The sequence below is a fragment of the Nerophis ophidion genome, linkage group LG20, assembly GCF_033978795.1.
Source record: "Nerophis ophidion isolate RoL-2023_Sa linkage group LG20, RoL_Noph_v1.0, whole genome shotgun sequence".
NCBI lineage: Eukaryota > Metazoa > Chordata > Actinopteri > Syngnathiformes > Syngnathidae > Nerophis > Nerophis ophidion.
In genome coordinates, this window is record NC_084630.1 from 44,513,883 (window position 1) to 44,527,851 (window position 13,969).

The 13,969-nt window shown below is 39.9% G+C and overlaps 3 protein-coding genes across 5 annotated transcripts in view; all 3 read right to left on the minus strand.

The window, feature by feature from the left end:
• Positions 1-748, minus strand: part of get3 (guided entry of tail-anchored proteins factor 3, ATPase) — an 8,920-nt gene extending 8,172 nt beyond the window's left edge. Inside the window, exon 1 of the mRNA XM_061881341.1 lies at positions 563-748. Coding sequence (XP_061737325.1) covers positions 563-702 — 140 coding nt within the window. The 5' untranslated portion in view covers positions 703-748. The remainder of the gene's footprint in view (positions 1-562) is intronic.
• A 9,673-nt stretch (positions 749-10,421) lies between these two features.
• Positions 10,422-11,985, minus strand: LOC133539198 (noggin-like). Its single transcript, XM_061881346.1, has one exon. It carries the CDS (start codon positions 11,679-11,681, stop codon positions 10,788-10,790), a length of 894 nt encoding a protein of 297 aa, XP_061737330.1. The 5' UTR covers positions 11,682-11,985; the 3' UTR covers positions 10,422-10,787.
• A 135-nt stretch (positions 11,986-12,120) lies between these two features.
• LOC133539197 (target of Myb1 membrane trafficking protein-like) overlaps positions 12,121-13,969 on the minus strand; it is a 38,133-nt gene continuing 36,284 nt past the window's right edge. For all 3 annotated transcript variants that reach the window (XM_061881343.1, XM_061881344.1, XM_061881345.1), the window contains one exon: positions 12,121-13,952. In XM_061881343.1, the coding sequence (XP_061737327.1) occupies positions 13,813-13,952 (140 nt within the window). In that variant the 3' untranslated portion in view covers positions 12,121-13,812. The remainder of the gene's footprint in view (positions 13,953-13,969) is intronic.

Below are 13,969 nucleotides of genomic sequence, written 5' to 3' on the forward strand. Positions count from 1 at the left end.
TGTAGTGTTACAAGGCGTGTTTATGTAGTGTTACATGTAATGTTACAAGGCGTGTTTATGTAGTGTTACATGTAATGTTACAAGGCGTGTTTATGTAGTGTTACATGTAATGTTACAAGGCGTGTTTATGTAGTGTTACATGTAATGTAACAAGGCGTGTTTATGTAGTGTTACATGTAATGTTACAAGGCGTGTTTATGTAGTGTTACATGTAATGTTACAAGGCGTGTTTATGTAGTGTTACATGTAATGTTACAAGGCGTGTTTATGTAGTGTTACAAGGCAGCTGTAAAGGACAGCAGTAATGTATCAGTTGGCTAACCCTGGGCTAGCTTAGCAACACGCCAGCCGGCCCTGCATAGGCAGACAGTAAACTTTTACAAACAAATACGAGTTGACTTTAATGGCAAGTATGTTCCAGCATAGTTGTATACAAAAAGTAGCATATAAAACTATTCATTGGCTTAGATGTAGGCTAACAAACGGCAGATGCTGATTGGAAACTCGCTAGGCTAGCTAACAACGGACATCGCAGGGCTATCGAGCTTCTTCATTGACTTACCTACATGTCGTTTTACCTACACCACCTTTCCCCCCCACAAATATCCATTTTAAGGATTTCTGCTCGATGATATTCTTCAACGTTGGTTCTAAAGGCTCCACATCAGGCGCATCTTCAAACTCGTCTTCCAAAGCTGCCATCTTGTGTGTGTTTGACAAGCGCCAACAGCGTTGCCAGATGGGAAATGACACATTATCGAACTAGACACTTGAATATCCCTTGTTGCCAGGTGGGAAATGACACAATATCGAAATAGACTAGTGTTTCTTAACCTTGTTGGAGGTACCGAACCCCACCAGTTTCATAAGCACTTTCACCGAACCCTTCTTTAGTGAAAAAAATATATATATTTTTTTCAATTTCAACACAAAGTTATAATTTTTTGGTAACACATTAGTATGGGGAACATATTCTTAGTAACAAAGACTTAATTTAATTCTAAGTATCCATCCATCCATCCATTTTCTACCGCTTATTTCCTTTTGGGGTCGCGGGCGGCGCTGGCGCCTATCTCAGCTACAATCGGGTGGAAGGCGGGGTACACCCTGGACAAGTCGCCACCTCATCACAGGGCCAACACAGATATTTAATTTAGAGTTATTTGGTTAGGGTTTGGGTCAGGGTTAGAGGGTTAGGGTAATAATAAGGCCATGCCGAATAAGGCATTAATAAGTACTTAATAATGACTAATTAAAGGCCTACTGAAAGCCACTACTAGCGACCACGCAGTCTGACAGTTTATATATCAATGATGAAATATTAACATTGCAACACATGCCAATACGGCCTTTTTAGTTTACTAAATTACAATTTTACATTTCCCGGGAGTTTCGTCTTCGAAACGTCGTGTAATGATGACGTGTACGCAAGACGTCACGGGTTTTCAGGAAGTATGAGCGCTGGCACACACACACAGCTAAAAGTCGTCTGCTTTAACGGCATAATTATACAGTATTTTGGACATCTGTGTTGCTGAATCTTTTGCAATTTGTTCAATTAATATTGGAGAAGTCACAGTAGAAAGATGGAGTTGGGAAGCTTTAGCCTTTAGCCACACAAACACACGGTGATTCCTTGTTTAAAATTCCTGGAGGTGAAACTTTCCTATGGATCAGAGCGCGGTCAAGCGAACATGGATCCTACCAAATGTCAACCAGCAGGTTTCGGTGAGAAATTTGTGGTTAAAAAGTCAGTTCTTACCGGAGAAAAGCTGAGCTTGTGCCGTCCATAGCTGCTGTCGACTTCCCTGAGACACTGCGCGTCAAGACACCTGTGGAGACACCCTTCCGACTATCAGGTAATATTAAACTCACTAAAACACTAGCAACACAATTGAAAGATAAGGGATTTCCCAGAATTAACCTTGTAAATGTCTCTTAAAAACATCAGAATCCGTCCCAATGCCATCGCATTTTATTTTCTAGTCCGTCGCTATCAATATCCTCAAACACGAATCTTTCATCCTCGCTCAAATTAAAGGGGAAATTGTCATTTTCTCGGTCCGAATAGCACTTTTTGTTGGAGGCTCCCATTAAAATCAATGTGAATATGTGAGGAGCCATCAAACATGTGACGTCATCGTCTGCGACTTCCGGTAGAGGCAGGGCTTTTCTTTTAGCACCGAAAGTTGCGAACTTTATCGTGGATGTTCTCTACTAAATCCTTTCAGCAAAAATATGGCAATACCACGTAATGTTTAAGTATGAGACATAGAATGGACCTGCTATCCCCGTTTAAATAAGAAAATCTCATTTCAGTAGGCCTTTAAGAGCCAATATGTTACTAATTTGCATGTTAATAAGCAACTAATTAATGGTGAATATGTTCCTCATACTAAAGTATGTTTTTTTTACCGGTGCACAAAATGAACCTTGCAAGAACATCACCTTGTTCAAACAACAAAACCAACACAGTGCCTAAACTCACAACAAATTAAGGAAGGAAGACAGCTCCAACTGGCCCTTTCAAGTTTGGGCTAGTGATTGGTTGATGAGGCTTCATGTATCGTTTGGACACATTGCAAAACTGTATTGATACTGTGTCACTAAATACTGACAATCTGCTGGATGTTAAAAATCCCTGTTGCCGTATCTGTGATACGCCGAAAGGGTGAAGTTTGTATTTACACGATGAGTCGGTTGTGTTTTGACCTCCACCGAACCCCTGGGGCCGACTCACAGAACCCTTAGGGTTCGATGGAACCCTGGTTAAGAACCACTGAACTAGACACTTGAATATGGCGTGTTTGTAAATACAATTGTGATCAAAAGTTTACATACACTTATAAAGAACATAATGTCATAGCTGTCTTGATTTTCCAATCATTTCTACAACTCTTATTTTTTTTGTGATAGAGTGATTGGTTACAAAAAACATGAATGAAGTTTGGTTCTTTTATGAATTTATTATGGGTCCGCTGAAAATGTGAGCAAATCTGCTGTGTCAAAAGTATACATACAGCAATGTTAATATTTGGTTACATGTCTGTCAAGTCAAAGTACAGAGCAGCACAAACACCACTAAGTTGTAGAGCACACTCCAGGCCTGAAGGGGCAAGAGTGAGAGCTGAGGGCTGATCATCTCCACCTGCTTCCAACAGATTGGTTTAATTGAGTTCACCTGTTGACCTGCTCAGAGCACATGCTCAAAAATGTTTGAGCTTCAGTCAGTCAGTCAGTCACCCGTTTTTGACATGCTGCTAAGAGGAAGGAAGACAGCTCCAACTGGCCCTTTCAAGTTTGGGCTAGTGATTGGTTGATGAGGTTTCGACACATTGCAAAACTGTATTGATACTGTGTCACTAAATACTGACACCTGCTGGATGTTAAAAATCCCTACAGGCAACCTATGGACCGACTCAACTGACACTGATTTTATGACCTAGTATATATAATAATATAAACCAAGTCATTCATTTAGGATTATTTCATATATTAATTTAAATAAAAATATATTTTTTTCTTTTTTAGACACAGTCAATAAATAATGTGAACATGATTGATTGATTGATTGATTCATTGATTGATTGATTGATTGAAACGTTTATTAGTAGATTTTACTACTTACGTATAAAATACTACACGGTCTAGCTCCATCCTATCTTGCCGATTGTATTGTACCGTATGTCCCGGCAAGAAATCTGCGTTCAAAGGACTCCGGCTTATTAGTGATTCCTAGAGCTCAAAAAAAGTCTGCGGGCTATAAAGCGTTTTCCGTTCGGGCTCCAGTACTCTGGAATGCCCTCCCGGTAACAGTTCGAGATGCTACCTCAGTAGAAGCATTTAAGTCTCACCTTAAAACTCATCTGTATACTCTAGCCTTTAAATAGACCTCCTTTTTAGACCAGTTGATCTGCCGCTTCTTTTCTTTCTCCTATGTCCCCCCCTCCCTTGTGGAGGGGGTCCGGTCCGATGACCATGGATGAAGTACTGACTGTCCAGAGTCGAGACCCAGGATGGACCGCTCGTCGGGACCCAGGATGGACCGCTCGCCTGTATCGGTTGGGGACATCTCTATGCTGATCCGCTTGAGATGGTTTCCTGTGGACGGGACTCTCACTGCTGTCTTGGAGCCACTATGGATTGAACTTTCACAGTATCATGTTAGACCCGCTCGACATCCATTGCTTTCGGTCCCCGAGAGGGGGGGGGTTGCCCACATCTGAGGTCCTCTCCAAGGTTTCTCATAGTCAGCATTGTCACTGGCGTCCCACTGGATGTGAATTCTCCCTGCCCACTGGGTGTGAGTTTTCCTTGCCCTTTTGTGGGTTCTTCCGAGGATGTTGTAGTCGTAATGATTTGTGCAGTCCTTTGAGACATTTGTGATTTGGGGCTATATAAATAAACATTGATTGATTGATTGATTGATTGCACAGTACAGTACATATTCCCTACAATTGACCACTAAATGGTAACACCTCAATAAGTTTTTCAACTTTTTTAAGTCGGGCTCCACGTTAATCAATTCATGGTAAAAAGGTAAAGGGTTCGAGCTGGAACTGAACAAGTGCCCTAAGGAACTTGTCATGAGGAACTACAGTCCTCCACTCTATCAACTGAGCTATCGAAGAGATTGATTGATTGTTACTACTTTTTCATGTAACCAATAGGATGTTTGTGTGGGTGGGACAATGCTAGAAACTTTTAGAGAACAGGATGAAACGACAAGGAAATGAACACAAATACCTTTTTTTCCGATATATGATCAAAATATTCCCACACGGTGGAAATGATCTCCGACGAGGATAAATGACATATGACCAACGACAGAACTGCGGCGATTCTGTTTGCAGCAACTTCTCGTTGACAGATGCGCTTCCTTATAAACAAAGTTTGGCGCGCAGGCGTCAGTGCGACACAGCTCGCGTATCGGTCACGTGACCCAAACAGCTCACGATCGGTCACGTGACTTTCGGTACGGGCACCGACACAGGGTTTCGCTTAATGAGCTTGACGCATGTGTCGATGCATCGGTGTTGCCGGACTCATCACTAGTTTGGGCACGGCTGCGAAAAACCTGAAGAACTTGACAATGTCCTTTGGCAAGTTTCACTGCAATAAGGCACTTTTGGCGGCCATCCACAAGCTTCTGGTGGAATTTTTGACCACTCTTCTTGACAAACTTGGTGCAGTTCAGCTTAATGTGTTGGTTTTCTGATATGGACTTGTTTCTTCAGCATTGTCCACATTTTAAGTCAGGACTTTGGGAAGGATTTAGCCATTCCTCTACCACTTTTGTCATGTGTTTGGGGTCATACCATGAATTGATGAAGGTGGACCCAGACTTAAACAAGTTGAAAAACTTATTGGGGTGTTACCATTTAGTGGTCAATTGTACGGAATGTGTACTGAACTGTGCAATCTACTAATAAAAGTATCAATCAATCAATCAATCATTGTCCTGTTGGAACACTCAACTGTGCCCAAGACCCAACCTCTGGGCTGATGATTTCAGGTTGTCCTGAAGAATTTGGAGGTAATCTTCCTTTTTTCATTGTCCCATTTACTTTCTGTGAAGCACCAGTTCCATTGGCAGCAAAACAGGCCCAGAGCATAATATTACCACCACCATGCTTGACGGTAGGTGTGGTGTTTCTGGGATTAAGCCTTACCTTTTCATCTCCAAACATATTGCTGGGTATTGTGGCCAAACAACTATTTTTTTGTTTCATCTGACAACAGAACCTTCCTCCAGAAGGTCTTATCTTTGTCCATATGATGTCAGATGAAACGAAAATCCCAGGAACACCAATTCCTACCGTCAAGCATGGTGGTGGTGGTATTATGCTCCGGGCCTGTTTTGCTGCCAATGGAACTGGTGCTTTACAGGGGGAAAAGGGAACAATGAAAAAGGAAGATTACCTCCAAATTCTTCAGGACAACATAAAATTATCAGCCCGGAAATTGGGTCTTGGGCGCAGTTGGGTGTTCCAACAGGACAATGACCCCAAAAACACATCAAAAGTGGTAAAGGAATGGCTAAATCCTTCCCAAAGTCTTGACTTATAAATGTGGACAATGCTGAAGAAACAAGTCCATATCAGAAAACCAACAAATTTAGCTGAACTGCACCACTTTTGTCAAGAAGAGTGGTCAAAAATTCCACCAGAAGCTTGTGGATGGCAACCAAAAGTGCTTTATTGCAGTGAAACTTGCCAAGGGACATGTAAGCAAATATTAACATTGTGGTTATATACTTTTGACCCAGCAGATTTGGTCACATTTTCAGTAGACCCATAATAAATTCATAAAAGAACCAAACTTCATGAATGTTTTTTGTGACCAACAAGTATGTGCTCCAATCACTCTATCACAAAAAAATAAGAGTTGTAGAAATGATTGGAAACTCAAGACAGCCATGACATTATGTTCTTTACAAGTGTGTGTAAACTTTTGACCACGACTGTAAACATTTCTTACCCAACTGACTTGAACTTCCCAGGATCACCTACTGGAGTAAAACATGGCATATAATGTGTCAAGTCTAGCTTATATTGCAGTTTAAGCTTGAAAAAAAAGCAACAGTAAGGTCAAAGCCGCCACTAGCAGAACAGCACAACCACCTGGCTATGAAGATGTACAACATCAGGTGCAGTGCAGGATGTATCCTCTTTGTGTTTGCTAATGTACAGAAAGGGTCAAATTATCATACAATAAGGGATTTTTTTAAATACTACACAGTGCATCGTACAGTAGGGGATATATTGTACAAATACAATGCTTCTACCATAAATTGACTAACGTGGACCCCGACTTAAACAAGTTGAAAAACTTATTGGGGTGTTACCATTTAGTGGTCAATTGTACGGAATATGTACTGAACTGTGCAATCTACTAATAAAAGTATCAATCAATCAAAAAAAAACTGTAATTATTCCACGTCTGGCAACCCTTGTTGTCGGTGGGAGGAACTGACTGATGATGCCTTCATCAATCCTCGGATTTTTTAGTTCCACGATCAGTCGAGCAGTGCCTTGCAGAGGGATGTCCAGAGGGTTCATGTGTCTTTTAATATTTTATTCTATTTTGTAGATTCGTTTTTATTTATTTAGTTTTCTATATTACTTTAAATGCTTTTAATTAAATTACTTTTTATTGTTAATGTGTAAAACTCTGTTTTTTTTTGTTAAAAAAATGAAATGGACTGAATAGACCAGGGGTCACCAACACCAGGTAGCCCGTAAGGACCAGATGAGTCGCCCGCTGGCCTGTTCTAAAAATAGCTCAAATAGCAGCACTTACCAGCGAGCTGCCTCTATTTTTTAAACTGTATTTATTTACTAGCAAGCTGGTCTCGCTTTGCTCGACATTTTTAATTCTAAGAGAGACAAAACTCAAATAGAATTTGAAAATCCGAGAAAATATTTTAAAGACTTGGTCTTCACTTGTTTAAATAAATTTTTTTTTTTTTTTTTTACTTTGGTTCTTATAACTTTCAAAAAGACAATTTTAGAGAAAAAATCCAACCTTAAAAATGATTTTAGGATTTTTAAACACATATACCTTTTTACCTTTTAAATTCCTTCCTCTTCTTTCCTGACAATTTAAATCAATGTTCAAGTAAATTTATTATTTTTATTGTAAAGAATAATAAATAAATTTTAGTTTAATTCTTCATTTTTGCTTCTGTTTTTTTGACGAAGAATATTTGTGAAATATTGGTTCAAACTTATGATTAAAATTCAAAAAAAATATTCTGGCAAATCTAGAAAATCTCATTTAAATCTTATTTCAAATTCTCTTGAATTTCCTTTAAAATGTTTGTTCTGGAAAATCTAAAAGAAATAATTATTTGTCTTTGTTAGAAATATAGCTTCGTCCAATTTGTAATATAACAAATCGCAGATCGGATTTTAACCTATTTAAAACATGTCATCAAAATTCTCAAATTAATCTAATTCAGGAAAAATTACTAATGATGTTCCATTAATCCTGTTTTTAATCTTTTCAAAAAGATTCGAATTAGCCAGTTTTTGTCTTCATTTTTTTTGGTTGAATTTTGAATTTTAAAGTGTCTAAATTGAAGATAGAATATCTTTCAAAATTTATTTAAATTTTTTGTGTGTTTTCTCCTCTTTTAAACCGTTCAATTAAGTGTTTTTTTTCATCATTTATTCTCTACAAAAAACCTTCCGTAAAAAGAAAAAAAACGTACGACGGCATGACAGACAGAAATACCCATTTTTTTATATACATATATATATTTATTTATTAAAGGTAAATTGAGCAAATTGGCTATTTCTGGCAATTTATTTAAGTGTGTATCAAACTGGTAGCCTTTCGCTTTAATCAGTACCCGAGAAGTGGCTCTTGGTTTCAAAAATGTTGGTGACCCCTGGAATAGGGGTCACCAATGTTTTGATACATTGTCAGATTAAAACAATGTTAAATGACCACTGTACTAATTTGTTTACAAGTTTTCAGTCTCAATTGAAGTGGCAGGGCAAAAAAATAAATAAGATTACTTTATTTCGAAGGGGACAAAACAATTTCATGAAACACATGACTACAAATGGTTAAAAGAGCCAGAATTAGGCAGAAGGATTGTTTTCATCTGCAGTCCCCTGACCATGATCAATCAATCAATGTTTACTTATATAGCCCTAAATCACTAGTGTCTCAAAGGGCTGCACAAACCACCACGACATCCTCGGTAGGCCCACATAAGGGCAAGGAAAACTCACACCCAGTGGGACGTCGGTGACAATGATGACTATGAGAACCTTAGAGAGGAGGAAAGCAATGGATGTCGAGCGGGTCTAACATGATACTGTGAAAGTTCAATCCATAATGGATCCAACACAGTCGCGAGAGTCCAGTCCAAAGCGGATCCAACACAGCAGCGAGAGTCCCGTTCACAGCGGAGCCAGCAGGAAACCATCCCAAGCGGAGGCGGATCAGCATCGCAGAGATGTCCCCAGCCGATACACAGGCAAGCAGTACATGGCCACCGGATCGGACCGGACCCCCTCCACAAGGGAGAGTGGGACATAGAAGAAAAAGAAAAGAAACGGCAGATCAACTGGTCTAAAAAGGGAGTCTATTTAAAGGCTAGAGTATACAAATGAGTTTTAAGGTGAGACTTAAATGCTTCTACTGAGGTGGCATCTCCAACTGTTACCGGGAGGGCATTCCAGAGTACTGGAGCCCGAACGGAAAACGCTCTATAGCCCGCAGACTTTTTTTGGGCTTTGGGAATCACTAACAAGCCGGAGTCCTTTGAACGCAGATTTCTTGCCGGGACATATGGTACAATACAATCGGCAAGATAGGATGGAGCTAGACCGTGTAGTATTTTATACGTAAGTAGTAAAACCTTAAAGTCACATCTTAAGTGCACAGGAAGCCAGCGCAGGTGAGCCACTATAGGTATATATGTATGTATATGTATATAAAGGTATATACAGTACAGGTATATATGTATGTATATATGTATATAAAGGTATATACAGTATAGGTATATATGTATGTATATATGTATATAAAGGTATATACAGTATAGGTATATATGTATGTATATATGTATATAAAGGTATATACAGTACAGGTATATATGTATGTATATATGTATATAAAGGTATATACAGTATAGGTATATATGTATGTATATATGTATATAAAGGTATATACAGTATAGGTATATATGTATGTATATATGTATATAAAGGTATATACAGTACAGGTATATATGTATGTATATATGTATATAAAGGTATATACAGTACAGGCGTAATGTGATCAAACTTTCTTGTTGTCAAAAGTCTAGCAGCCGCATTTTGTACCAACTGTAATCTTTTAATGCTAGACATGGGGAGACCCATGATGTAGAAAAGGCCGTAAAATTAAAATTTCAAAGAAAAAGACAACAAAAGCGCACAATACATATGCGACATAATAACAAATAAAATACAACGTAACATATCAATTTATCTTAGCATCAAAACAGGCTCATCTTTTAGTTGATAAGCCACATTTTCAATTGTTTTTTGAAGGCCTTGTATGTTGTGACCTGTTGAACCTTCTCAGGTACTGAGTTCCACACATTTGCACTCCTTACTGACCAGGCCGACTTACTGAAAGTGCTCCTGCACAGAGGAATATAACAGTCACCTCTAACAGAGCCAGGAGTGATACGCTCACGGCTGTTTCTATGCCTAATGAACTCTGCCAGAGGATCTGCAGCCAATTCATGCAGTACTTTATAGGTGACTTTTAAGTCTGCTATGTGTGTAGGCTGCCCCATTTTAAAATACTGTATATTTTTTTTTTAGAATAGCACAGTAACATAATAATTGAGAACCACTGTACTAATTTATGTTTACCTTCAATCATTTTTAAATCCTCCAGAAAGTCACAGAGACAACATGTTAAGCATTTTAATTTAAAGGGGAAAAACATAGTCACATATAATCAACATCCCAGGTGGCGACTAGTCCAAGGTGTACCGCCTTCCGCCTGATTGTAGCGTCCCCCGCGACCTCAAAGGGAATAAGCGGTAGAAAATGGATGGATTGATGGATGGAATCAACATCCAAATAACATTTTTTAATGTTAGATACGAGGGGAGGATTAGCTTGCCTCGGTCTGAAATGTGAATATTTGTTTTGAAGAAGCACAGGTTTAATTGCTGTTTTTCCCATTTGTTTGCAGAAAAATTTCAGTAATTCGAGAAACAAAATTGCATCTAAGAGTGATAGTATTAGTGGGGGTACCAATGAATGAAACAATCATTGACACGAACATGCACACGCTGTGACCACAGGATAGGGCACAGCCATCCATAAACACCTTCTCATTTCCTCACTCGTCCCTATCAACATGCTGACCTCAGACCTGTCCCTTTTGAACCAATTGGACTCATCATCTCTGACTTTCAAGCAACGCCAAGCCAGAATCTTAATGTGCTTTGTCTGAGCTCTCACGCAAACCATCCCAGCGGGAAAGGAGCATCTTTGCGCCCTTTCCGACTCGTCACAGTCGGTCCGCCGGAGCCAACGTGGCCAGAACGCCGGGCCTAGATCAACCCACTGGGAACGCAATCCACATGTGGCTGAGTTCACCAGCCAGGCTCGGACAGAGCTGGCAACATCTGGAGGCAGAGTGCTCAGGTCCACATCCGCGGCTTTCCTCTCCAACTTATTCCTCTGACGTGCGGCTGCCTCCCTCAGCTCTGCAGAACCACCAATGTCCAAGTCTTCTCTGGAGGTGGTGTGGTTTGGTAATTTGACAGGTAGAGTGTCATCTCTTGACAGAGCATTACAGCTACTTTTGTCGGAGCAGACCCCAGCGCCTTCAGATAGAGGACCAATAGACATCCAGAGTGGGTCAAAGGAGGATCCCAGAATACGAAGTAGGCGTGAAGGGCGGTAATGTCTTGGTTTGGGCATGTAGATGTAGTCCTCTGCATTGGTCAGTAAGGCGTACGGACGGAGTGGCTGTGAGTAAGAAGGCAGACTGGCTCTCAACCGAAGAAATGGCGAATCCCCACTAGTGTGCTCCTGATCTTGATCGCCAGCTGGGAAGGCATCCATGGTGGACATGTTGGAGATGGAAGCTGCAGGCACATAGAGGAGTGCACACACACACAGGCAGCAGCAGAGATAGACAACACAACTGAGCATCGTCCCAGGTCTGAGTCTTCAACAGATGAATGAAATCCGTTTCCTCTACTCCTTTTCTCTTTCAGACTTATGCCTACTGTACTTTTCTGCCTTCCTATTATTGAGTGTCAAAGGGACTTCATGTACCAAGACCCAGACATCCTTGAGTTGTTCAACCATAACAATTCACAGACATTAGTGCTTATCTCACAGACACTGGGCCTTATTTTTTTAAGCTGGCTGAGCAAGGATCAGATGTTTAGACTCTATTTCCATCAGAAAGAACACACCCGAGAAACTGTCATTTCACGCTATACTTGAGAACTGAACTATCAAGGCAACTTAGACAAAAGAAAAACATGTCTCAGTGAGAATCCTTGGACCTTGAATTAGTTGAGACTTCTAAAAATATTTGTTAAATCAATTGGAAAATAAGCCTTAGGAGAAATTTACACAGGAAAAGACACAAAGACACATTTATTTTGCCTGTATAAAAACTACAGTATAGATCCAAAGGCAAACAATGGTGATAAACTATTTCAAACAATCTGGAAACACTAACAATTAAATCAATATTATAATAATGCAATCCATAAATACAGCCATGTTCCGTACATTTTGTCAATGCACATAAAGTAAATTATGAACAGCAGAGTTATCAATGGTGTAGTGCAGGTCTTACTGTGAGCGTATAGATGCCTCCCAAGCAATACAGTTCACATCACATTGGTATGGTTTTCATTTTTTGGCATTTCCAATGTCTAAAATGCATTGTCACAGACAACAAACATCCCTTTGGGCATGCTTTGATGTCCCATACCTCCTGTATATGTAGAACCTATCAGTGAAATGTCATAATATTAAGACTATATAGTAAGCCACTACTTTTTTCCCAAGCTTTGAACACTGTGCTTTACACAATGCTGCGGCTAATATCTGGATTTTTCCGGGTTTACAAGTTTCAAACGTCCACCAATAAATTTAGCCTTGTCACATCAGACCAACGAAATTGCCGAACAAATAAATGTGTTCACTTTAACTCAAACACTTGATCATTCAGTAAGACATTTAGCGCATTATGCACTTACCCTCAATAAGACTCGGAAAAAATGCGCAAGACACAGCCCCAAAGCTGAAAGCGACCTACCTGGCCATCGAAAAAGGAAGCGGATGCCGCACTGTACTTGAGAATGGACACAAGCGCTTTTGTAAAAATTTCATGTTTTAATTTCCACCTGTGTGGCTAATAGACTCGTGCGGCCAACATATGTACAAAATAAAATGTGTCCAAAACTTAAGTAGGTGCAGCTTATATCTAGGTGGGTTTTAAATCAAGCGTGTACTCAAAGTTGAGTGCATGATGTCGAAACGTCAATTCTGTGTGCAACCCAACTCTCGTCAAATATTTAGCTTGTTAGCATCTTATGTTGCAAGACAACATTTGTAATTAAAGAGAGACTTGCAGTATTATTTATTGCAGCTGTGACTAACTGATGCAGTAGAATAACCATTTACACTGCAAATGTTGATCAAAAATCTGAGATGACGTTTGCAAAGATGGGCTAATTAAAGAGATAATGGGAGTGTTGTTGCAGCTGGAAGTAATTGATGCAGTAGTATAGTCATTGTCATTGAAAATGTTGATTTGGAACCAGAGAGGGCCTTCGCGGACATGGACTAATTAAGGAGAAACTGGGAGTGTTGTTGCATCTGGGAACTAATCGATACAGTTAAACAGTCATTGCAAATGTTGATCTGAAACAAACAAATTATATACACACAGGAAATACTGTTCTATTAGCCGAGCAATCACAAGTATAGGTTTCTTGGGAAGCGCGTGTTCCCGCTAAGCAAGAGGGCTTTAGGGGTAGGAAATGTGTGCAAGAGCAGCAAAGTGCAGCCCGGGATCAAAATACGTGCAGAGTACGAAAAATAAGAACATGTTGGCAGGTCTGATATTGTGATGGGCTGAAATGAACTGTACTGCTCGGTGGAATCAAAATGTATCTGAAAACCAGCTCCTTTGCAGTGGATGTGCAAAACTGTATTTTTTTCCAACAAAACAAATACACCGAAGACAAATGTCCACTGCAGAGGACACTGTTTCTCTTAACTGTTTCTCAGTTTGATGACAAGTGCTTGCCTCCAAAATCTAGAGTGAAAAAAGCTGGTCATGTGATCTGTCCTGTGGCTTTGCCGATTGCGCCGGCAGTCTAGAGGTGGAGGGCAATGTGCCGCAAGTCGTATGATTAGTCTGGTCTGTTGCCCGATCCTCCAAAAACTGGTCAAACTCTACAAACAGTCAGAGA